A 27,315-nucleotide genomic window follows, 5' to 3' on the forward strand; every position below is an offset into this window, starting at 1 on the left:
AGATTCATTTGAAGATCAGCACATACACACTTAGGAGCGTAATCATATTATAAGTAATATAACAACAAATATACCAAAAGGATACTAAAGGATATTAAGGCAAAATACTAAAGTGGATACTAAAGAATAAGGTGGAAGGGGATATGATCTCAGTTCAGTGTTCCAAAATAGGGATAGAAGTTCTACTTCCAAAAAGTGTAAACAGGGTACAAGAGGTACCAATTAGTCCTTTCACCCCTTTAACTCCCCCAAAAGTATCTTCAGATAATCAAAGATCATCATCGATGTCTGTAATCAAGCCCCTGGAAATAAAAAGTCTTCCTGTCACTAAATAACCAGTAATCCAAATTAAAATTCTTAATTCTATTGATGGGAAGTGGGAAGTGCGGGTAGTTGAGCTACCTATCCCCAGCAGTTTAAGGCCTATAGGCCGGCCGGTACAAATACGATTCTTCCCACTCACTCCCGCTCTCTTCTCCACTTTCCAAATCATTTTATGAATAACTATGCATTTTGACTTTCTTGAATTGATGAAAATTGATGCATATTGGATAAGATCCTGAAGTTTATTTGAGTTAAGATTGACACAACTTGATTGTAGGATCTGCAGTTGCATCATCATAGATGACATTTTCGATACGTTTTAAGAATTAATGACAAGTCCTTTCCTATCTCTTCACAGATAGAATTAGAAAAGTAGTATTCAGCAATTTCCTTAGTCATAGTAGCTTTTAGGGTTTAGGGCAAACTTGATTGGATGATTTGGTCCATTGATGCAACTAGACCCCGGCGTCACACCAATGAGGGAAGACCGGCGGTGGTGGGGCGAAAAACAGCGCGCCGCACCACCGGTAAGATGTCATCGGCGCGCCGCCGGCGCGATCAATGTTGACCGCAAAAATTAATGTTTTCATCAGTCTTTCTCAAATCAAAGCTGAAATTTACAACAGATTCGAGCCTATTCATGAGTTCAAAAATTCACAAGTCGCTGGCTGGAAACTGGTCTTCTTCGTTATTCATCAAGAGAAGTAGAAATCTGGTAGAAACGAAATGGCAGTGGCGTTTCAGAACCCTTGCATAATACGAGTAGTTGAAGTATCTATTAGCTATGTATTCTTAACAAAAATAATTATCAAAATTAGTAGTTTTTTTTCATCGAGCATTACTGCATACAAAACTTCAAATACCGTATCACAAAATTCGTCAGTTATCTGGGTAAAAACTTTGAATATAACTTTGAACTTAGAAGCTTAATTTTTTTCATAATGCGCTTTGCTTATATCTGTTTTGTCACCTTTAAAAAGTTGAAATGGGCGACTTTGATTTTTATTGTTTTTTTTTTGCTCTTTTGGATTCCTAAAAAGCCTTCTTGTATTAAAAACTGGTTTTTAATAACAATTAAAAAAAATACATTTAAAGTGTTTTTTTTGCTTTTTATAGAATATATGTCATGTAGGCTAAGGCTGAACTGCTGCTTTTTTATTGCTTTTGGCTGCTCTTTTGGATATCATTCATTTTTTCTTTTGGGGATTCATTCCAAATTATAAACTGATAAATACCTAATATCAGTCAAATTATAAACTGCATCTAAAAGGAATAAATTCATCAAATTGAAAAATACATGATGAATACTTCACATGAGAACACTTCAATTACAATGAAACAAAAAACACTTAATGGTCTATTCGGTATGAAGAAAAATGAAGTGCCAGCTATTTTCTTAGGTAAAAAATAAAAAGCTTATCCATTTTAAGTGTAATTAAATGAAATAATAGGCAGACTGAAGTAGCTCCAGTAAGATGTTGAGATTTTTATCCTAGTTCGTCACTTTTAATCCAAGTAAAATATGTGGACACTTAGTATCAGTTATTGAGTTTAAGCTTTGATTTCCAAATGCTCACAAAAATTATCAAATTTAAGAAAATCGCAAGAATAAGTCACCTGTGGTCAAAATACTCAAAGACTCCCTTTTGATCCCCACCCAGGCTCTAAGCTTCTGCTATGGTCATTTCCATGGAAATCTCCAAATACTTTCGTTTTAAAATAGCTTTCAAGCGTAGTTAGGGGTATTTAGCCTTTTTTGCTTTTCTTCAAAACTTTGAAAAAAGTGTTATAATATTCCAAATGTTACATTTGTTATATTTGTGCATATTTTTGGTAATCATTTGTGGGGTGATCGAATTTTTTAAACCACTGTAGATACGTAAAAACGTCGCAACATCTAGTGCCCTAAGGTCATAAGACTGTCAAAAACGCCTCCTCGAACCTCCCAAATTGAAAGCTTTTATTATGACCTGGCTTTTTAGTGTAACTTGGGCACCACACGAGAAAGAAAAGCTCCAACTTTGCGGTCGACGCACTAAAGAATTGCCAAAAAATTAATTTTAAGTTGACCGAACGCCGCCACCTCTGCCGATGGTGGCGTGCCTGCGGCGCGCCGGCGGCGTTGCAATACTTTGGCGGCGTTCGACCGGGCCTCTCGTCGGCGGCGTTCAGTCGATCCACCGGCGTGGCACCGGGGTCTAGATGCAACATATTCAATTAATTTTGACAAATGAGAACCAACACTATCTTGTATAGTGCTGGCTCGAGTGGATATATTAGGTGAGGTTGCCACTCTTTCAGACCATGGTTTCTGACTAGATTTAGGGTTTTGGAGGGTTGGACTTGCTTTGAGCCATTGATTACATTAGGGCGTTCATTAACCAGTTGAAGGAAGAGTAATTTTTTCACAGTTTATATTATTGACTTACAAATAAAGTGAACATACCACTTTATGCCTTTTTTATGCTCTTTACGAATATAATAATCATTTTTGTCTTAGATAAATTTTACCTCAACCCCTATATATACCAATTCAGGGTTTATATTTGCAAATTAGAGAGGTGGGGGTAAAGTCTAAATTTACCCTTCATTTGTACCAAAAATAAAATTTACCCCCACCACCCTAATGGGCAAATATATATCCTGAATAGGGGTGGGGGTAAAATTCATTTGCGACAAAAATGATTATTATATTTGGAAAGAGCATAAAAAAGGCATCGAACGGTATGTTTACTTTATTCTTAAGTCAATAATATGGACTGCGAAAATTTTACTGATGGAAGAAGAGCTCCAGTAGGCAAAAATTTAAAAATACTACTAAAATGCACATAGTAACCCTCATAATTTTTAATCTGTCTCAGACTCATAGATCCTTAACTCCGTGAATGCCGGCAACGCTGAATACTTGCACATCGTTATCATCAGAAATGGCAAAGACATGAAAATTTAAAAATTATATCAAATGAAGGGAAACTGTGATATGGGTTTTAGGTCACTCTTGGTGTTCGCATCCAAGATCTGGGCCTTTTTGTGCTTTTTGGTCAAAAAGCAAATGAGAAAAGTATGAGTTTAATTTTTATGATTAAGGTGTGTAGCATTTACAAACATCCCCTCAAATCCTGTAGAAGCCTGGGGTAAATATTTGCTTCTTGAATAATAGCCTCCTTTCTTTGGTATAAAATTCATTTTGAAGAGATTCTTGCTATCTATGAAAGTTGTTTAGGTGCAAGCCTAGATTAAGGGGGTAAATTTCTAGGTGGCACTATAATTTAGCTAGGCTAGCCTAGGATGAAAGTGAAAACATCATTTGATGTCTTTTTATGCTCTTTCATAATAAAATAATTGCTTCTGTTGCAAATTGCATCTTGAGCAGGCAAATTGCAGACTCATGTAAATAGGCCTATTGGGCTGTGCTTGCATCAGTGATTAAATAAAAAAAACAAGTTTTTTCAACTGAAAGTAGGGAGAAAAAATTAAAACTTAAAACGAATAGAAATTATCATAGACAACACAATTGCACTACCTAAGTAAAGAACAATGTTGGCACAATGTATTAATTTTTTTTCCTTTTAGACCAGTGCACTTCGTATCGAAGGAGTTGTCATAGAAACTTGGAAAAGGGCTCATTCAATTGGAATGGCTAATGCCCTTTTTAATAGTGGAAAGTGATTAGAGGGTAACTAATCCCCCTACTAAACCCCCCCTCCCATTTTCCCATTATGTTTAAAATCAAAATTTTGCCATAAGATTAAATCAAAATGAACTGTATTAATGCTAATTCCCAATAAGGCATCTCAGCAGTATCCCAAGAACGATAGAGGGTATTATGTTCAAACTTTTGGGGCTACTTCTGCTCTTAAAATTTAACCAAATCAAAATGATGTAAGTATATCCAAGCTATCAAAGAAAGTAAACAGATTTTTTTGCGAATGATATCAGGTTTTCAATTTCAGGTCAACTAGAGGAAGTATGAAACTAAATTAAACACTACTATTTGTGTCCTGATTTTTAAAAGGGTGTATGTTGTTAAAATTGCTGAAAATTTTTTTCCAGCATACAAATAGCAGGCCACATTATAAAGTCTTAAAAAACAAAAAGATTTAAACTGCTATTTTCTTTTTCCTTGAAAAGACTATATCAATATAAAACAAGCTTGTTACATAAGCGTCTATAACAAGCCTCTATATTCTTATATTTTTTAATACGTATATTAGAGGGTTCGTCCCCTAGTCAATACCTTGCTCTTTAAGCTAAAGTTCGCATTTTGTTCCTGCATCTTCACAGCATCTTCGCAGTCAGTGAAGACGCATCTTCGCAGTCATCTTTGCAGTCAGTGAGTTACACATATTTATAAGTAGTAGGCTAAATATGTCACTGAGTTATATATTTCTGTATATAACTTATACAGGCATAGTCAGTGAGCTATACATATTTATAAGTAGTAGGCTAAATATGTTACTGAGTTATATATTTCTGTATATAACTTATATAGGCCTAGTCAGTGAGTTACACATATTTATAAGTAGTAGGTTAAATATGTCACTCAGTTATATATTTCAGTATATAACTTAGATAGGCCTAGTCAGTGAGTTACACATATTTATAAGTAGTAGGCTAAATATGTCACTGAGTTATATATTTCTGTATATAACTTATATAGGCCCTGTCAGTGAGTTATGTATATTTATAAGTAGTAGGTTAAATATGTCATTGAGTTATATATTTCTGTATATAACTTATATGCCAAGTCAGTAAGTTACACATATTTATAAGTAGTAGGCTAAATATGTCACTCAGTTATATATTTCTGTATATAACTTATATAGGCCTAGTCAGTGTGTTACACATATTTATAAGTAGTAGGATAAATATGTCACTCAGTTATATGTTTCTGTATATAACATAGATAGGCCTAGTGAGTAAGTTACACATATTTTAAGTAGAAGGCTAAATATGTAACTCAGTTATATATTTCTTTATATAAGTTATACAAGCCTAGTCAGTGAGTTACACATATTTATAAGTAGTAGGTTAAATATGTCACTCAGTTGTATATTTCTGTATATAACTTAGATAGGCCTAGTCAGTGAGTTACACATATTTATAAGTAGTAGTCTAAATATGTCACTGAGTTATATATTTCTGTATATAACTTATATAGGCCTATTCAGTGAGTTACAAATATTTATAAGTAGTAGGTTAAATATGTCTCTCAGTTATATATTTCTGTATATAACTTAGATAGGCCTAGTCAGTGAGTTACACATATTTATAAGTAGTAGGCTAAATATGTCACTGAGTTATATAGTTCTGTATATGACTTATATAGGCCCTGTCAGTGAGTTAGGTATATTTATAAGTAGTAGGCTAAATATGTCATTGAGTTATATATTTCTGTATATAACTTATACAGGCCTAGTCAGTGAGTTACACATATTTATAAGTAGTAGGCTAAATATGTCACTCAGTTGTATATTTCTGTATATAACTTAGATAGGCCTAGTCAGTGAGTTACTCATATTTATAATTAGTAGGCTAAATATGTCAATGAGTTATATATTTCTGTATATAAATTATATAGGCCTAGTCAGTGAGTTACACATATTTTAAGTAGTAGGCTAAATATGTCACTCAGTTATATATTTCTGTATATAACTTATATGCCTAGTCAGTGAGTTACACATATTTATAAGTAGTAGGCTAAATATGTCACTCAGTTATATATTTCTGTATATAACTTATAAAGGCCTAGTCAGTGAGTTACACATATTTATAAGTAGTAGGTTAAATATGTCACTCAGTTATATATTTCTGTATATAACTTAGATAGGCCTAGTCAGTGAGTTACACATATTTATAAGTAGTAGGTTAAATATGTCACTGAGTTATATATTTCTGTATATAACTTATATAGGCCCTGTCAGTGAGTTATGCATATTTATAAGTAGTAGGTTAAATATGTCACTGAGTTATATATTTCTGTATATAACTTATATGCCAAGTCAGTAAGTTACACATATTTATAAGTAGTAGGCTAAATATGTCACTCAGTTATATATTTCTGTATATAACTTATATAGGCCTAGTCAGTGAGTTACACATATTTATAAGTAGTAGGCTAAATATATGACTGAGTTATATATTTCTGTATATAACTTATATAGGCCTAGTCAGTGAGTTACACATATTTTAAGTAGTAGGCTAAATATGTCACTGAGTTATATATTTCTGTATATAACTTATACAGGCCTAGTCAGTGAGTTACACATATTTATAAGTAGTAGGTTAAATATGTCACTCAGTTATATATTTCTGTATATAACTTAGATAGGCCTAGTCAGTGAGTTAAACATATTTATAAGTAGTAGGCTAAATATGTCACTGAGTTATATATATCTGTATATAACTTATATAGGCCTAGTCTGTGAGTTACACATATTTTAAGTAGTAGGCTAAATATGTCACTCAGTTATATATTTCTGTATATAACTTATATGCCTAGTCAGTCAGTTACACATATTTATAAGTAGTAGGCTAAATATGTCACTCAGTTATATATTTCTGTATATAACTTATATAGGCCTAGTCAGTGAGTTACACATATTTATAAGTAGTAGGTTAAGTATGTCACTGAGTTATATATTTCTGTATATAACTTATATAGGCCTAGTCAGTGAGTTATGTATATTTATAAGTAGTAGGTTAAATATGTCACTGAGTTATGGCCTTTGCAAAACAAAAGTGATCCGTTTATCTGACCTCCCCCAGGCCATTCAGCGTGTCCCCAGGTGGCGATAGGGGAACACTCTACAGATATGTAGGGTACCTCCATAGGAGGCACGGACCAAGGGGGGAACCTTGTCCCTGGGGGTCCATAATAGAATCTGGGGCACCCTTGCCCGGGGTCATAAATACAGGTGGAGGAGGAAGAAGGCCCTTCAAATAAGAAGGCCCTTCAAATGTACACTCAAAAGGGCCCACTGGTTTGTCCACAAGTTCCATGAGTTACAAACCTTCTCCCAGCAATGGGTTAAATTGCATGGTGATGCAGAACACCATTGCGGGAGGATCCTCTATAGGAGTACAACTGCGGCAGGGCATAAGATCCAGATCTAAGGACAATGGCCTCTGCAAAGGGTTGCCTCAACCCTTTCGGGGTGCCTGCATGACTGGGGACCTTGTCGTTAACTCTATTCCCACTTGAGGAGTGGCGCCCCTCGAGGAAATTATAGCCTAGTAAATGACACAGCATTTGCATGGGATTCTGACTAATGGACAATTCTTCTAGGAATGGTATGTTTTGATGGGCGTCTTTGGGCTGAAAAACCTCTTCCTAGCTAATTTATCTATTACGGGTTGCCTCCCCATAGTAGCATAATATTTGTAGGCATGAATATACAATGAGTTGGAGGTAATAGGCTTGAGATTGTCTGTGCAGGATTTTGACTTTTTTTGACAGAAGAACATCACAAAGTGCTGAAAACCATATTCTGACCAAGAGGGGTCCAGGATAGCACATAGCCTCCAGTCATGGAGGTCCCAGGGACTTCTTGCTGTCCGGTTCTAAGCCCGCTTAAGCACTTTGGTGTAGACTTGAGAAGATATGTGATCCCCATCCTGCACTGGTATCCGGGATCATTGCTTTTCCTGAGGTGAAAAAAATTTCAATGATTTAAAGGACATGAAAATTGGAACTTGGAATGTTATGACATTAAAAAATGACTATCGTATTGACATTCTGACTGAAGAATTCAGACGATTCAAACTGGACTTATTAGGAATTTCAAAAATTCATATCCCAGGGGTAGAAAGCATTAAATTAAGCGACATATAATATGTTTATTCAGGCAGAAAGAATGGGGTAAACTAACAGGGAGTTGGGATCATGATGAATAAAGAAGCTTCTAAGTTTTGTTTAGGCTGGGAAGGTCTTAATAATAGAATACTTATTGTTCATTTTATCACTAAAAAGCTCGGAGTATCAGTTATAGTAGTATATGACCCTGTATAACCGACTGATGGAGATACTAGTGACTCAGATGAATTTTATTTACAGTTACAGGAGCAAATAAACAAGGTCCCAGGTAGAAATATGATGTTATTACTGAGAGATTTTAATGCCCAGTTTGGTAGAAATAAAGATAGATGGTATTCCAGCTCGTGTAGGAAAAGAAAACAGTAATGGATACAGACTTTTGCAATTTTGTAGGTATAACAATCTAGTAATAACCAATACGGTGCTTGGTCATAAAATGGTTCATAAGCTAACATGGTATTCACGTGATGGTAAGACAGCAAACCTTATTAATTATGTTATTGTATACCAAAGACTGGCAGGATCAATAAAAGATACCAGGGTGTGTAGGAATGCTGTTATTGATGTTAAAAGTATAATGTTAAAAGATCACCATCTAGTAGTGTCTAGGATTAATTAAAAGCTGAAATATCAGAAGGGTAACTACCTCCCGGGAAGTTATGATGTTGGTAGACTCCAGGATGAAAATTTGATAGAAACATTCCAGGAATAGTTGAATACTAAAATTCAGAGTATAAAATTTGATACTGTAGAAGATGGTTGGAATAATTTTGGAAAAATAATTTGTGAAGTTGCTGAAGGTTGCTTAGGGAAGAAAGCTAGAACTGCGGCTATGAATATTAGTGAAAAAGCTTTATGTTTAATAGAAAGGAGAAAGGACTTGTACAAGAATTATCTGAGTGATAGATTGCATGAAAACAAAAGAAATGTAAAGAAAGTGGAGAAAGCATTAAAATATGAACTAAGGAGGTGTGAAGTGGAGGCCATGGATAAAATTGGCGAGGATTTAGAAGATGCAGCTAGACGGCATAATAGTAAAATATTGTACTGGCCTATTAACAAATTGAGAGGTAGTAGTCAATCTGGACTTGTCCAAGTTAAAGATAGGAATGGGGTGGCAATTAGCGATAAGGAAAAAGCTAAAGCGAGAAGGGCCGAACATTTTGAGAATTTGCTTAACCGAGATAGAGTTGCAGGAAAAAATATAGAGGAAAATGAAAAAGTTTGTGATACCTTGGATGTGAAGGAAGATTTGTTTTGTGAGGAGGAATTAGCAACAGTACTAAAAGGATTAAAGAATAATAAGGCTCCAGGTGCTGATAGGGTAGTAAATGAGTTTCTTAAATATGGTGGCTCTGAGGTTAGAAATAAGTTACTGAAGATTATGAACATGATTTTTGAAAAGGGGGAAGTACCTAACAATTTAGGAAAACCTTAATTAAGCCACTTTATAAGAAAGGAGATAAAAATGAGTGTGGTAATTATCGAGGCATTAGTCTGGTCTCTGTAGGTAGTAAATTACTTATTAATATTATACTTCTTAGACTGAGAGATGCCATAGACCAAGTTTTAAGAGAAAAACAGTACGGGTCTAGAAATGGCACAGGATGTATCGATGTAATTTTCACTCTTAGTCTGATAATTAGGAAGTGCCAATGTTGTTAAACACATTTAGCCCTTACTTTTATAGATTATAAGCAAGCGTTTGATCATGTTGATAAAAGTGCCTTTATAAAGGTTTTATCCTTGTATGGTTTACCAGACAAATACATTAAAGTTATCAATGCTATGTACAAGAGTAACACTGCTGCGGTTAAGGTAGGAAATGAGGTTAGCAGCTGGTTTTGTATTAAATCAGGAGTTAATCAGGATTGTGTTCTATCCCCCTTTATATGGATTATTTTGATGGACTTTGTTTTAAGGAGCACAGGAAAGGCAATGGGAGACCACGGAATCAAATGGGGAGGAAAAAGTCTCCTAGACTTAGATTATGCTGATGATTTAAGCCTCCTAGATGAAAGTGTGAGCAAAATGAATGAAGTTTTAGAGGTTTTGCGAGTTCAGGGTGCTAGAATTGGTTTGAAAATTAATGTTAGGAAGACTAAGTTACTAAGGCTAGGAGTAAGTGAAGATGAAAAGGTCACGTTGGGTAATGAAAAGATTGATCAGGTGGGCAGCTTCATTTACCTTGGTAGTATTATTAGTAAAGATGGTGGGAGCAGTGAAGATGTTAAAAATAGAATAGCCAAGGCTCAGGTTTTTTTTTCACGGTTAAAAAAAGTTTGGAAGAATAGGAAGATAAGTCTGCAAACCAAGATTAGAATCTTAGAAGCTACAGTGATGACAGTGGTTAAATATGGCTCTGAAGCATGGACGCTCCGAAAAGCAGATGAAGATTTGCTAGATGTTTTCCAAAGAAATTGCTTAAGGATTGTTCTGGGTACCCGGCTGGCTGACCGTATTTCAAACAATAGGCTATACGAAAAATGTGGTTCAATACCGCTTTCTAGGTCTATAATGAAAGAAAGGTTGAGGTTGCTAGAGCATCTTGTGCGGATGAAGGATGACAGATTGTCGAAGATTGTTCTTTTCGGCCAACCATCTAGGGCTCAACGGAAAGCAGGTCATCCCCGTCTGGGGTGGGAGGACATAATAAAGAAAGATTTAAAGAAAATGGGAACTTTGTGGGAGGGTGTAAAAATGGAGGCTTTGAATAGATTGGGATGGAGGAGGAGCGTGTGTAGCTGTGTTGGCCTCAGGCGGCTTGGTGCTGCGGTGAGTTGTTAGTAGTAGGGGTATTCCCAACAAAAATGATTATTATATTTGGAAAGGGCATAAAAAAGGCATTGAGTGGTATGTTTACTTTATTCATAAGTCAATAATATGAATAATGAAAAATTCACCAATGAAAAATTTACCAAATAAAGTATTTTGTAGGTTAGGTTATAACTTCTTTGTGTGGTTACAAAAATGAAATACATTTGGGGCCCCTTTAAGGGCTCAAGATCAGTGATACCAAATGTAGTACAATTGTACCATTTCGGTACATTTCACCACTACTGGCACAATTGACTACAAACCCACAAAATATGGTACATATTACAAAATTTTGGTACAATTCAGTATTTTTGTACCTATGTTTGTATTTTTTCATCTAAAAATATTTTATTTCACCCTGATCTGTTCAGCATAGTCAAGATAAGAGACAGACAAGCAGTCACCAATTTTCCTTTTTTTGTAAACAGACACTTCACTTCTGGTGTCCAAAGGTCAACAAAAACACCTTTCTGTGTATCAAGTCTTACTGATTGAAAATGAAAGACTAAAAATGAAGCTAAAATGACACTTGGATTTGTGATTGATGGGAATCTAGTGGAATAAAAACAAAAGCCAACCACCCAAGGTGAATCTCCTCAGTTATAAGGGTGCTCAAGAGATTTGTCAACAGAGCTCAAATTCAGCACTTGGAAATTAACAACTTTCTCACTTTCACTCAACATGGCTTCAGATCTTTAAGATCCATTGATACTAATCTAATACAGACATATGAGTATGTCACATCATTCTTTGATATTGATTTTTCTGTTGACATGGTGCTCCTTCAAATCTCAAAAGCATTTGACAGGGTTTGTCATGAATTCCTCATCACCAAAGAAAAAGCAGCAGCCGTTGATAATGTTATTGTCCAGTGGATACAGAGTTTCCTTTCAGAAAGAACACAAGTTGTAAGAGTTCATGACTCTTAAGGTGTCCCTCATTTCTCCTCATCTACAATTGTTTTGAGCAGCATTCCCCAGGGGACCATTCTTGGTCCAAGTCTCTTCAACTCCTATGTAAATGATGCACCCAATCTTCTCTCAAGCCTCCTCACTCTTTATGTTGACAATTCAAAACTTGTTGGTAAAGCAGCTATACCTTCTGACCTGCAATTCATCCAAAAGGACCTTGACATTCTTGGGACTTGGGCTGATACATGGCTCCTCTTTCAATGCTGATAAATGCCATGTAATCTACTTTGGCAATCATGATACATATCAGCAGTACCTTCTCTTAAGCTATCTAAGGTAATTCCCTTTTTGTAGTTTTGAAAAAAGAGATCTTGGAGTCATTTTTGATTGTCAACTTAAGTTCAGCACCCATGCAAAAGCTGTATCATTGTCTGCCCTCCAATCTCTTGGAATGATCAAAAGAACTATCTCCAGCAGATGCCCAAATGTCTTTATGAAGCTCTTCAAGGCACTAGTTTGCCCTCACCTAGAGGTTGCAATGTCTCTGGTGTCACCCTATTTCAAGAAGGACAAAGAAATACTAGAAAGAATACAACAAAGAGCAACCAAAATGGTCAGAGCCCTCACACAAATGCCATGTAAAGAGTGTTTACATCACTTGAAGCACCCTACTTTCACATACAAGAGGAAACATGGCACCATGATTGTGGTCTACAAAATTATTTCAAAAAATCTTCTCCCTTGTCTCATTCGCCCCCCCCCCCCCAGAATGTTCAGTCACAAGAGGGCATTCAAAGAAAATCTTCAAGAAATGTTCTTCAATTTAAGAAAGAAACCATTTCTTCAGCCAGCAAGTAACAAACTTGTGGAATCAACTCTGAAGATACAGTGGCTGCTGATTCAATGGGTGCATTCAAGCAAAATCTTGACAAAGAATGGCAACAGCAAGAGTTCCTGTACAACTGAGAAGCTGCTGAGTCCTCAACCCAAATGTAGCAAGCAACCACATCAAACAACCTACAGAAGTCATAACAGAGCACAACAAGGACGGAAAATCCTATAGATTTGCTCCAAGCTGCAGTTTAAGGTAATATCAGGACCAAGAAATTTTTTAATAAGAACCCAGATCTTTGTCCAAGGCACAAGAAACAATACAAATTTACAAAACTTAAATGATTAATCCAGGTTTTTTTTAATTAATGTTTATTAAAAAGGGGAAAATTTTCAGAAGCAAAAAGAATTGAATTATATCAGAAAGTTGAGTAGAGCCTGTTCAAACCACACTTTACTAGAAATTTTGCTAAAAGAAAGAAATTCACATTTATCTATATTAACAGAAAGGCCTACATAGAAGTAGTAACAAGAGAAACTATATTAGAATGATCAGTTGTAATATGGCTCATAAGCAGTAGAAAAACCCTATACATAAGCAGCTAGAACCTGGAAATACATGTGTTGAATAGGATAGGGGATAAAATTCCACCTTGGCTCAAACCTGTTTTTGCATTGATAATAATTGTTGACACTAATTTCAACCAAAGTAAATAATTTGAAAACCAATAATGAAGAAGCAATATAATTGAAAGATTGACAGTAAATGAAGAGTAGAAAAAACCTGACTATGACATACATCATCTAATGCTTTTGATAAATCTAAAGGACGAAGATAAATACCTTTTGCCTCAGAAGAATTTTCAAGAAGCAAAGAAGATAATACACAATGTGCATGCTGACAACCTACTCTGGGATGAAAGCCAAACTTGCTGTCTCCATCACATATAGTATTATTCTTTGTACTTATTTAAAAAACTTAACTCAAAGTGCAAGAGATAGTAAATAGTTGGTAAGGAGAGTAATCTAATTTCCCTCACTTGAAAATTGAAGAAACAGTACCACACAGAAAACTCCAATATGCTAGATGTACAAATAAACATCTGGAAAAGTAAATGTATATTATCAATAAGGGGAATGCAGTCTAATTTTTATTTAGCAGAGTATACTGAAGAATTGATTAATGCAACTAAGCAATCTTTTATGCATTTTCTTTAACTTCTATTGGCATAACAAGAGTTTCTCTTTCTAGCTCATTCAGCATCAGAGTGTCAAATACGAAAGTTATCATTTATCACCCTTGTCAAAGCACAGACTGGGTAAGTAAAAACTGCTATTGATTTAAAAAGCTAGAAGTTAATCTTTGAAAGCTATATCTTCTTGTTAAAAAAAATTGTCCTTAGTTGCTTTTGATCAAGTTGCTGATTTGCATAGCTCTTTGTCTAATTAAAGTTCCAGCTTTTTTTTTTTACTTATAATATGAAATCTTCAAAGTAAGAATATATAAATGTAAAGATAAGAAAATGCTCCTCTGAAATTTGCTTTTAATAAATATTTGTAAAAAGTTATTTGCCATTTTGTATCCTATGAAGAAATTTAGAATTCCTGTCTGTATAAAAAAGGAGCAAGATGAAAAATAATTGTTATTCTTCTGCTGAGTCTGATAGATTAAAATGCTTACAATTTGTGTTTTATTTTGTTATGCTGCTTTTAATGAGAGACAAATTTTTAAAGCATATTATATATGAGGCAAAATACAAAGTTGTGTTTTATAGTGATTTTTTTTTCAGTTAGTAACTAATTTATTAATGCTGTTGAAGACAAAGTTCATTGTCTGAAAATCTTTAGCTTTTGGTGTAAGCAAATTTGCACCTGTTTTATGTCAAATTACCAAAAATGAATCAACTCCCTTATCTGTCCTCAAAACCGGATCATAGTTGTAATTACATATAATCTAATTTGCTACCATTAAAACCATACAATGTGTTGTATTACTGGGATTATGCCTCAATCTTGGAGCCACCTTAGCTGAGTGAATTGCATACTGGACTTTTAAAATCTTATCTCCTTTGTTCTTTCTTTTTTCTTGGGAAGGGGGTAGATGGCTTCCAGGGAGTAAGAACTGCTGAACATTCAAAAAAATTAGAACTCAATCTTTTAAAAACATACCATATTATAAGCAAAGCCACTCATCAAGGGCATATCCAGGATTTTCATTCAGGGAGGGGGCATCAAAAATTTATTTATATGCATTTTTGTTACGTTTTTAAAAGTTGGACATTTTTTTTGGGGGGGGGTCAAACCCTGACCTTTTCTCCCTCTCCTCCCCCCACTAGATACAGCCTCGCCACTCATTCTAGTTTCATTTAATCAGTGATCTAGATATGTGAAACCTAAAAAGTAAAAGTTAGTAAATACGAAAAAAAGAAAAAATACTTTTGCAATAGACTCACCAAAGTTCCTAAAAATAAACTGAGACTTTGTAAAAAAAAAAAAAATATATAATAGAAAAATCCAGGGATTATAGTCATGTAAAACGTTTACAGATCAGAAATGTCATAAATGTGTATTTTATTATGTTAAAAATGTGGTTTTGGGGGTGATGCTTTGAAAAAGAATTTGTCCTACTCCCACCCAAATGCTCATTTGTGTTTAATTTAGTTAAGTGTATGACTAGGAAATGGAGCAGTGGAATAGAGTTTGCAGTTTAATATTTTTCAGAAATTGGCGATTTTAAATCCTCTAGTTTTTTTTGCATATTTAAAGAATCATACAAAAGTTTAACAACTTTTGTTAAATGTTGTTAATGACAACCATGAAATTGCTGGTACTCAAGACCCTAGGAGGATGTATTCCAAATATTTGGAACAAATTAGAAACGTTTTTGGGAGGGAATCCTAAGGCTCAAAGAAATAACATTTAATTCAGGTGCCCTACACGTTGACATCTTTTAAACATACTAGGGATAGGTCTGTTCTCTACATAGTTGATTATTTTCTGTATAGAAGAAGGCAAGAGGTTTTTGACACCCAAAACCTTTGATAAATCCTTATTTGAATGCAAGAAAGCCTGGATATTTGAATATAGACATTTACATTTAGACTCCCTTCCTTTGTTGTATATAGATTTCCCCTTAAAATAATCTGGTTTCTAAACCTTATAGAGCAAAATAAGGTATCATAACCAAAATGAGTCAAATAACTATATTAAGGATTTCACAGGAGGTGGCAAGTATTTTGAGTTCAGTGAAGGAAAAGTCTGTGGAAAGGAACTAGTTCTAACCTGATCCAAGCTGAGATAAGTTTATATGAGGAAGCAACATAAAAAACACAGTTATATAGTATACAATCGGCAATATAGTTTAAGTTTGTTCTTCCTCAGAGAAAAATACCTCTGAAAAGGGGTGATCTCTTTTCTCTGATCAATTGGAAGGCCCTCTCCCAGAAAAAGAAGATAATAGCCTACACATGCAATTTTTTTTCTACTTCAGGACCACTCTCCTCAATGAAAAAATTATCTGGACTGGGGCTCTCTGCACCAGTGGTGAGGAGAATAAGAGGTTTTGTCTCAGTCTCTGTGAGGTGCATTTTAAAGACCAAATGACTAATGTTTTGTACCTTGTAGATAAATTTTCAATTTTTTTTTTTGGGGGGGGGGGTGGAGTCAATCCAATATTAGGTACCATAATCTCTGTGTGAAAGTATGGTGTATTCAAATAATAATTAATTTGTGCTAATTTTTTTCAGGGCTTGTGAAAAAGAAGATTTTAATTTTAGATTTGGATGAAACATTAATTCACTCACACCACGATGGAGTGATGAGACAAATTGTTAAGCCAGGAACTCCTCCTGATTTTGTTCTTAGAGTAACAATTGACAGGCATCCTGTAAGGTTCTTTGTTCATAAGAGGCCTCATGTGGACTTTTTCTTGGACACAGTAAGAAATATGGAATTTAATAATTAATAACAAGAAAGGTGTTCTTAACAAAGTGGGATTTAACTAATTGAAAAAGAATTACAAGAAAAACTATTTTCTTAAGCAAAGGTCAAATCTGTCATCTAAATTCTTAATTAAGATACACAATATACAGGGTTTGTTCAATAGTTATCCAGAGCTTGTTTTTCTAGTGAAGAGGTCGGAGGTGGTTACTATGAGGTGGAAGAGGATGGTTGTAAACTAAGTTATCAAAAAATCTCAGTTGGCTCCAAGCTATAGGACTGATTGCTCTTGTTCAAAATTAATTAAAAAAAACTTTTTCCACAAATAAGTTTTTCAAAGAAAAGTAAAGAACTCCATTAAACCAAAAATGAGCCAAAATAAAATCAAATAATCTACCAAGCATGAAACTACCACAAATCAGCATCGATAAATAAATGAAACTCAAAACGAACAGAAATTACAATAAATAATCGAGTCAAACTCAAAACGAGCAGAAATTAACATGAACAGGGCTCAAAACCCCTATGCATTCCCATGACCAGAACATAAATTGCACTTTACTGAAAAAATATAAATGTTTTTACTTTTATAACTTTAATAAATCAAATAATACTAACATTTTGATTATTAAATATCAGCATATGCATATGAAACTGGCAATGCACATTCATTCATATTTTTTTCAGTAAAAAAAATACTTGCAACCCTTAATCTGAGGGCTGTCGGGGGAGTGTATCCTTTTAGATGTAATTTCCGGACCTTTGAACCACTTTGAACAAAATGGCTATCTCAAAATTTTGATTGGATGTTTTTGGATAAATGGTGGGCGTGAAGGGGCGTTAGTTGCCTTCCAATCAGCTTCGGCTATTAAAAAGGGCACTAACCATTTCAATTTCCAATCAAATGAGCCCTTTCTGAAGTTTCTACAACAACACTTTCTATAAAAAACCTGATATGCCCCCAGGACATAACTTACAACCCTTGCCTTGAGGGCTCTAGGGGGGGGGGGGTGTCATCCTGAAAGATCTAATTTCCAGAACTTTCAACTACGTTGAACAAAATTGCTATCTCAAAATTTTGATTGGATGTGTTTGGGAAAAAGGTGGGCGTGAGAGGGTGGTTAGTTGCCCTCCAATCACTTTCGACTATTAAAAACGGCACTAGCCCTTTGGATTTCCAATCAAACAAGCCTTTTTGAAGTTTCTACGACAAGGCTTTCTATAAAAACATTATATGCCCCTAGGGTATAACTTAAAACCCCTGTCCTGAGGGCTTTGGGGGAGTGTCCTGCTCAAAAACATAATTTATATCTGGAAATAAACTATGCCGAACAAAATGGCTATCTCAAAATTTTGATTGGATGTGTTGGGATAAATGGTGGGCGTGGAAGGGTGTTTGTTGCCTTCCAATCGCTTTTGATTATTAAAAAGGGCACAAGCCACTCCAATTTCCAATCGAATGAGCCCTTTTCGAAGTTTCTCCGACAACTCCTTCGATATGAAGTGCCCTGGTCTAAGACTAAGAAACCAAAAAATAACAATACATTGTGCCAACATCATTCTTTACTTAGGCAGCGCATGCGCTGCCTATGATTTACACATCATGGACATTGTACCATATGATTTTGTATAGAATTGAGCAAATCACACTTCAAATATAATCCATAAAGTTCAAAAGGATGAAGATATATTTAAAACTCGCTTTTTCATACAAGAGATTGAAAGAAGGGCCTTCAAGGTATTCTCAATGTGCTTGATGTTCAACATTGACCCAAACCAATAAAATGTAATAAAACCGAACTTTTTTAGATGTGATGACCAGTCAATTTCTAATAGTATATAAGTTAAATTTCTTTAGCTTGTCTCTTCTGAAGCTTAGTGAAATAACATATGTATAGCCTAGACAAATTAAGCTTGGCCTAATCAAATCCATACGGCTTTCTATTGGCCTAGTCAAAAATATATGTATGTAAATAGAACAATAAATGGTTGAAATTGAACTTGAAATGTTTTGAAATCAACTGCACATCCAATCTGAAAACTGCAAGGTTCTTATGGGTATTTGAAAGCAGCAACATTACTAAGCTGTTCCGACAACACTGCAGTCCAGATAGGGTTCCTGCTGTGCTTTTGTTTGCTCTAAAAGTACATATCTAAAAGGCTCTTATTTTTTTTAATGTTTGCTCAGCTCAAGTGGTTTCAATAGGCCACCTGCAGAGCCTTGCTGCTGCTGAATTTTGAAATTTGACAGTAGAGTATTATGTCTCAGAACTAAGAAAAAATGTTTAATTTCGTTATTCAAATTTAGCTTTCAATTAATGATCAAAGTTCAAGTAGATCCAGCCTGAAAGTTTTGAAAGTAGGCAGATTTATTTAAACTATATTTTACTGATTATAAAGTAGTTGAGATTGTGTTCGCTTATTTGTATCTTTTCCTTTTTCTTAAATATGTACGAGATTTCTTTTTTGTATTTTTTTCTTTTTCTTAAATGTGTAAGAGATTGCTTTTTGTGTATTTTCTTTCTTCTTAAATGTGTATGAGATTTCTTTTTTTTGTCTTTTCCTTCTTCTTAAATGTATATGAGATTGCTTTTTGTATCTTTTCCTTCTTCTTTAATGTGTACGAAATTGCTTTTTGTATCTTTTCCTTCTTCTTAAATGCCTACGAGATTGCTTTTTGCATCCTTTTCTTCTTCTTAAATGTGTACGAGATTGCGTTTTATATCTTCCCCTACTTCTGTTAGAACTTATGGGCTTTTTAGTCAAGACTACTTAGCCCTCTTCCTTTTTTCTGTCTTAATGATACGTCTTAATCTATGACATGCTGGTGCAATTTATATGTCTTTGAGTGGCTCTGTGTATTCAAAGCACTGGATTATCCTGGTATATATTTTGAACTCAATGCTCATTGTGATGATTTGGTCAGCCAGGCTTGAAACTAAGGAGAATAGTTTTGGTGTTTGAAGAACTTGTTTTGGTGTTTTAAAAATTATTTGAAAAGTACTTTGTGTTGGTGTTATTACATTACATTTAAGTTGGCAATGGTTTAATTTTATATATTGCAGGATCTGCAGTATGGGGATTAGGGCGTGAGGCATTGGGGATTGCTGGGGATTTGATAAGAAAAAGCCTGCAGATCCAGGCTATTTGAGCCTGCACGGATTCCATGGTAGATTTTCTCTTCCAGTCGCCATCCATTACCAGGATTCGTTATCTTTTTACTTCTTTCTTTCTTTCTTTCTTCACGTTAATTCTCGCTGATCTCGTTCTTTAATTTTCAATTTTTCCGAATTTCTTTGGTGGTACGGTAACCTTTCTTTGGGGGCAAATTCCATTGGTGGCAACATGAAAACATTGAAAAGGTTTGGCCACCGAAGAGCCAAACACAAAATATGAAGTATATACAGTTTTTCTTTATTTATGTGATTCAGAAGTCTATACACACCAACATTTTCTATCTAAACTATTCATTTTATGTTGCATGTTTTTATATCGTATGATGAATCGTTTCAATGTTTTCAGACTTTCAGCTTTTCAAAATAACCATTAATTTAGCATAGATGTATAAATTTCATGAGACAAAATATAATTTACTTAATGTATTTAACCTTATATTTTTTAGGCCAATGATTTCTAAAATAATCAATTTTGGACACTGTAATTGATTTATGGTATTAAATTTATGGAATTTATGGTATTCTAACTTATTTAACAATGCAAAATTTTAGTGTTATGTACCATGGTCAGAGCAGCAGCGGCTGCAACTTAGTGAACAAATAATTCCAGCCAATAGTAGCCGTAAATTTAAAAACATATTCTGAAAAAAAAATTAACAAGTGACGAAGAATCGCTATTTGAAGCTGATTAAAATATTTTAACTAATGTTTTGGCTAATCTTAATTGTTTTAAGCATTCAAACTGGGCTTTAAGATGGGGTATGGCGTCACATTTTCGGACTAAAATTAGCGTAAGCTTTTAAATTGAAAAACGTTCTTGAATATGTTTGCAGTTATTCTAAGGTGGGTGGCGGCAACCACAAATGATAGGGTATTCGCATTCCAGAAAGAAGCAGAAATTATAACCAATTAATATTTAGTGTAAAGTTTGAGGTGTAAATGGATCTTATTCGGATGATTCTACCTGCTCTACAGATTAAATTCTAGAGGAATGGATTTCCCAAACTGATGCCATAATCAGGGAGTCTGAAAGATGAAAATTATGATTTCATCTTCTTATGAAAAGAGGTCATAGCTGGCAGCTATGACTTCTTTTTAAAATGTTTGAAAGATTTTTCCACATTTAGCCAAGATATTTTTGATAATTCTCTGGACATCTTTAGAAAGTTATTTATAGCTGGGAGCTATGACTTCTTTTAAAAGTGCCTTACAGATTTTTTCAGATGTAGCAAAGATATGCCGGGTAATTTTCTGGAAATCTTTATAAACTTAGGATGGTTAGGATTAGGAATGTTTGATGGTCCACAAATAAGGGATTTTTTCACAGATGAAAATTATGATTCAGGGAAGCATTTTTCTCACATCTAGCCAAGATATGCCGGCTAATTATCTGGAAGTCTTTATAAATTTAGGATAAAAATGGGGCTCAAATTTAAATTTCTGGGTCACATTTTAATTCCTGTTAATCTAGGAAAGATAACTGAAGAATGGAGAGAAAACTCCAGAAGAGATTCCAGAAATGGGAAAATGGTATCTGGGTAGGAGGGTTCTTGTCACATGTGAAGTTCTTACAGGTTTCTGATTTAAATAGATGAACAGATATTTATTCATAAATAGTCAGGCAAATGATGTTTAACAATAATACCACGTTTACATCATATGTTAATGCAAGGGTCTATGGCTGGTAATGCAGGGAGAAGAAAAAAGCAAAATAGGAAACAAAAACTAAAATAAAGAATGCAAATGACAAGCAAATGAAGATTTACAGCTGTTATGAACAACATGTATTAGACTGTTAAAAGGATGGATAAAACTGAATATTGTTTAGATAAAGGGGCACATTAGCCGATTTATCCTTTAGTTGATTACAATTTTCCCATTCATTAGCAGTTTCTGTGCTTGTTTTTCTTCAGTCCTGGTTGAACTTCCTTTAAGCAATGGTACTAGGACTGTTTTAAAATTTTAGTTTTAGTGATTGCGTGTTTTATTGTGACTTATTTTGTATTTTATGTATGCTGTGCTTAGGACAACCCATGGATATAGGGCCGAAATATTCATTTAAAGAAAAATTTCACTGTCTTAGATTAATTCCTCATTGCTTTATCTGCTGTTTTTAGTTGGACTAAACACGGATTTTTTGTGTATTTCTTCTTTTTAAGTCTTGCGGTAAAATTAGTAATTTAGATTATTACTCTTCTAGTATGGGGATGGGAGTAGGGGTTGGTCTCTATATTTTTATCTTTAAGACCTACACAGTCTAAAGGAAGAGGCATTTAGTGTGGTTACGTGTCAAAATGAAGGTAATTTCTAAGCCTAGACGACTGAGTGCTGACGCATTTAGTGTATTTTTCCGATGTTTTTAGGGGGGGGGGCTTTTCTAAGCAATTTCGTTGGAACTTTTCACTCCTGCATGCAGTTATGGTCTCTCCAAAGAGACCATAACTGCAGGTCAAAGAAACCAAACCTATTTTCAAAGCCCATTCACCACCTAGTTCAACCTTAAACAAGACTTTACATACAAATTGCCTTGTATTTTTGCGCTTTTTTTTATTTTATAGGTAGCTCAATGGTATGAATTAGTAGTATTTACGGCCAGTATGGAAATATATGGTGCTGCCGTAGCAGACAAACTTGACAATAACAGAGGAGTTTTAAGACGACGTTACTATAGACAACATTGTACTCAAGATTTTGGATCATATACAAAAGATCTCTCGTTAATACATCCAGATCTCACCAGTGTATTTATAATCGATAACTCGCCTGGGGCATATAGAGCCTATCCAAGTAAGTACATTATTAATCTTGTTTGAAGATCATACTATAGAATTTTAAATTCCCTCTGTTTCAGAAGTTAGTCAAAAAATGTCTGAACAGAGCAAATTTGCCATATTCTGGCTCTGTTCAGGAGACAGATTAGCTTATTGTCCATTCCTTTTTCCTCACCATCATTACTTGCTACTTAAATATTAAATTTGTTTATATGACAAGAGAAAAAGTATGTGCAGAAATCTTAAAGTACCATATATTCTTTTTTTTTTTTTACCAAAAAATGAAATTTCCTACGATTAAATTTCCTGCATATATATTTTTTTTTTTATAAACGAGCAATAATTGTATATTGTATATTTTTTTTTTTTCCGAAAACGGCTCCATATTTCTTCGGCTCTATTAAAAGACACATCAGTATGAAAAACTTATCTAGAGGTAGACCCAAGAAACGAAAATTCACAAATATTATAAATGATAATTCTTTGGAAGATAAAGAAGCTTTTGTCCCACCACCTGAACAATTAGCAAATCTACAACATGAACCATCATGTAAGACTAGACCAATAAGGGCAGCTAAAGCAAAATGCAGTGGCAAATTGTCTGGTGTAATGAAAATCCAAAATGAAGAAGAAAGAAAAATTGGGTTAGATGTGACAACGAGAATCAAAATGTGTCAAAATTGAAAATGATAGTAATAAGATTAATGGGTGAAAATCAACAATCTTGACTATCAAATGAGACAAGACCCAAGAAACGAAAATTTACAAATATTATAAATGATAATTCTTTGGAAGATAAAGAAGCTTTTGTCCCACCACCTGAACAATTAGCAAATCTACAACATGAACCATCATGTAAGACTAGACTAATAAGGGCAGCTAAAGCAAAATGCAGTGGCAAATTGTCTGGTGTAATGAAAATCCAAAACGAAGAAGAAAGAAAAATTGGGTTAGATGTGACAACGAGAATCAAAATGTGTCGAAATTGAAAATGATAGTAATAAGATTAATGGGTGAAAATCAACTATCTTGACTATCAAATGAGACAAGACCCAAGAAACGAAAATTTACAAATGTTATAAATGATAATTCTTTGGAAGATAAATACGTTTTTGTCCCACCACCTGAATAATTAAAACATCTATAACATGAATCATCATCTAATACTAGACAAAATAGAGCAGCTCAATCAAAAGGCATTGGCAAATCGTATGGTGTAATGAAAATCCAAAATGAAGAAGAAAGAAAAAATGGGTTAGATGTGACAACGAGAATCAAAATGTGTCGAAATTGAAAATGATAGTAATAAGATTAATGGGTGAAAATCAACAATCTTGACTATCAAATGAGACAAGACCCAAGAAACGAAAATTTACAAATATTATAAATGATAATTCTTTGGAAGATAAAGAAGTTATTTGTCCCACTGCCTGAACAATTAACAAATCTACAACCTGGATTGTCATGTAAAAACTGGACCAATAAAGGTAGCTAAAGCAAAGGGCATTGGCAAATTGCCTGGAGTAAGGAGAATCAAAAATGAAGAAGAAAGAAAAATGGGATTGGAAGATAAGCGACAGCGAGAATCAAAACGTGCCAAAATTGAAAATGATAATATGATTATTGGATTTCGGATTTTTACTTGGATAAGGTCATCACTGCTTACCATGCCTTTGTTAAAAACACAAAGTTTCGGCGACATGTATTTCATAATGACAAAAGACAAGCCGGGGCAAAAGTCGACGTTGAACATTTTATAAAAGCTCCAAGCGATGAAATAGCTATAAATAGACATTAGATTTTTAAAAGAATGTTAGCCAATAACCTAATACTGGATCAGCTTCTGTTAAAAAAACAAAGGTTCGGCGTTTTGTTTTTCATAATGACAAAAGACAAGCCAAGGCAAAAGTTAAAGGTCCAATAACATAAAAAACGTAATTTTACAAAGGCGATAATTATAATTTAATTTAATTTAAAATGGTTATGGGATTGATTGATGAAAATGAAGAACATATACATTTGATTAGAAAATTATTGAGAAATCGCAACAGCTAAAGAAAAACACATAGAACAAACGACAGCGAGAATCACATTGAATTGTAACCGAAATTCTGAACAGTTATCTGTGGTTGGAAATTGCAAAAGACGTATTTGTTATCTATAACTTCCTAAGAAATTAAATGAGGCAATGTATGAATCTAAACTGCTAAAGCAAAAGGCGTGGAAAAAACTTTCTGAGATAAAGATGAACAAAAATGGACAATGAAATCTACGTTTGAAAGGCATGGAACTGCGATGACTGACAATAAAAACGATCTAAATAGGTCAGGACTTTAAGAAAGAATTCGTATTTTTCTCATGGCGGCAGTATCGAACCCAGGGTGATGTCATGACATCCAGAAAAGGTTCAAATTGTCTGCAGTTAGAAGACAAGCGACAATGAGAATCCATATATAGAAGCCTGGCGTGTGCCGAGTGCCGGAAACATAAAAACCGATTGTTTTTTGCTCAAATTAATTAACTCTTCGTTTTGCCAAAGTTCAATAAAAAAATTGTAATTAAAGAGTATTTTGCACAATTTTTTTACAAACTTTGAATAATATAAAACAAACTTCGATGCCATAAATGTATGCCACAAAGATCTAGATTTGAAATTACACCGGCTCAGGCTAAAGAAAAATAAACTACAGGCTATTTTCGGCCATTAAAAATCAGCAGTTTTTCAATGTTTTCCCCTGAGAATTGTTTTTGCCTTTGAGTGATTAAATAAAAAACAGGTTTTTTCAACTGAAAGTAAAGATCAATATTACAACTTAAATGAACAGAAATTATTGCGTATATGAAGGGGATGCCCCCTCCTCAATACCTCACTCTTCACGCTAATGTTATTTAGAATTAAAAAAAAAAATATTCTAATTAAACGAACATTGTGTTTCAGTTGTTTTTCGTAAAGAATTGGGATGCAATGTCATACTTTAGCATAAAGAGCGAAATATTGAAAACGTCTCACCACCGAAAATTCCCCCAGAGAAAATTCTCCTCTCCGAAAAATGTCTGTTTACTTTCCAGTAACAAATACTATACATAAGCAATAGGCAATAGGCTTTTCTTTTACGAACTGTTATCGTTGCTACATTTTTGGTCAATTTATATAACATTCTTGTGAGTTCGGTTGCATTACATAAGAGTGATCAGGTCCTTAAATACATTCGTAAGCAGTACGGTCAATAATTAATTTAATAAATAATCGTATAAATATAATAATATATATGTAAATTAATAACATTATAATATATAGTAATGTAGTATAAAAAATAATAGAATATAAAAATAGATAATGTGTAAAAAAATTAATTTTTAAATAAATGATTAATAACAATTAATGATATTAACGTAAAAAGGTAACATTTTGTTAAACTTATATGCGTGCATTAACTTTTAGCGCTCGGGCCTGCTTAACAGAACTGTAGTGAGAACTAAGGTTGAGTTCACTGCAGTTAAGGGTCGGAACCCAATGGTGTTTCTCTATGCATCCAAACTAGCCTACTCTAGAGAAGAAATTATCGTTTAATTTTTTTTCTAATGGATTTTACCAAATAAAAAAACAGCAAGTACAGAGTAATACTTGTATATATGATGCAATATTAAAATAAACACATATGGCAACCGGAGGTCATTGAATTTGAAGCCATCCGTTATCTTGCACCTTATCTCCTTTTCAGTCTTTTAAATAAGAGCAAATCTCCAATCTCGTTGTCCCCCAAGTCAAAGGAATCGAACTTGAACCCGTAGTCCTGAAGATCAAGAGTATCAGGGTCGGTGAAATATAGGTCTTTCCAAACGTGAATGCTGTACTTATCCCTAAGCAATTTTTGGAAAGTACATGCTTCTGATGGTAGCCACTTTTGCTGATCCAAATTCATCCACAATCCGTATCCTATTCCTTCACGTGGAAGAAGGGGGACATCGTCAATCTTTTCAAGATCATAGTTTTCCTCCTTGACAAATTCTATAACTTGCTGACTTTGTCAGATCCTTGTTTACTCGTCCGGCTTTTCCTTTTGGTTTGACAAATTTGTCCAGGTCCCGGACTTTCATACTTTCTAATATCTGCATCAGGCTTTAGGGAAATTTCGGGGAACAAGGGTTGATTGTTGGTTATATGCAACATGTTAACGAACTCGTCGTAAGCGTCCTTATTAATAGAGAGTTCTCCGTTCGGGTATTCTAGTAACCAAATCCTTTTGAAAGTGCTCGAAGAGAGTTTTGAAAGAGTTTTCTATTTCTAAGCTCCGAAAACCATTCGTATAATCTGTAGCTCCATCTATCATCAAACTGATTACAACCGACTCCAGTGCAAACTGCAGCGAAGAAAGTCGATTGTCAAGGACGGTTTTTTTTTTAATAATTCATGTATTGCATAGACATTCTTGACGTAAATGGGTTTCCAAGGTTTTTCAAGGAAATCAATGGAAATATTGATGCCAGGACACTTTTCATCGACATTTCTGAAAACCAGAATCAAAGAAATGAAGACATCTATATCACTAGTGACGATACGGAAACGTTTCGTATCCGAACTGGAACCAATCTTCCAAATGTAGGAAAGAATTGTCTGGTCTGCTTCTGCATCACAGTTAGCAAACTCGACTTTTAGATCAACCGAGACTTCTCCTTCATTTGAGACGTGAAAAGCAATTGACGTGGCTCTAATTAATGGTTCAGTTTCT

General features: G+C 34.3%; 1 protein-coding gene across 2 annotated transcripts in view; it reads left to right on the forward strand.

Annotated features, from left to right (window-relative positions):
* The first annotated feature begins 3,257 nt into the window (after positions 1 to 3,257).
* Positions 3,258 to 27,315, forward strand: part of Dd (CTD nuclear envelope phosphatase 1-like protein dullard) — a 46,418-nt gene continuing 22,360 nt past the window's right edge. For both annotated transcript variants that reach the window (XM_089090567.1, XM_089090566.1), the window contains exons 1-4: positions 3,258 to 3,385; positions 13,952 to 14,018; positions 16,446 to 16,636; positions 22,373 to 22,601. In XM_089090567.1, coding sequence (XP_088946693.1) covers positions 3,287 to 3,385; positions 13,952 to 14,018; positions 16,446 to 16,636; positions 22,373 to 22,601 — 586 coding nt within the window. In that variant the 5' untranslated portion in view covers positions 3,258 to 3,286. The remainder of the gene's footprint in view (positions 3,386 to 13,951; positions 14,019 to 16,445; positions 16,637 to 22,372; positions 22,602 to 27,315) is intronic.

Source organism: Artemia sp. Qi Xiang Cuo, chromosome 6 (assembly GCF_049724085.1).
Source record: "Artemia sp. Qi Xiang Cuo chromosome 6, ASM4972408v1, whole genome shotgun sequence".
Taxonomy (NCBI): Eukaryota; Metazoa; Arthropoda; class Branchiopoda; order Anostraca; family Artemiidae; genus Artemia; species Artemia sp. Qi Xiang Cuo.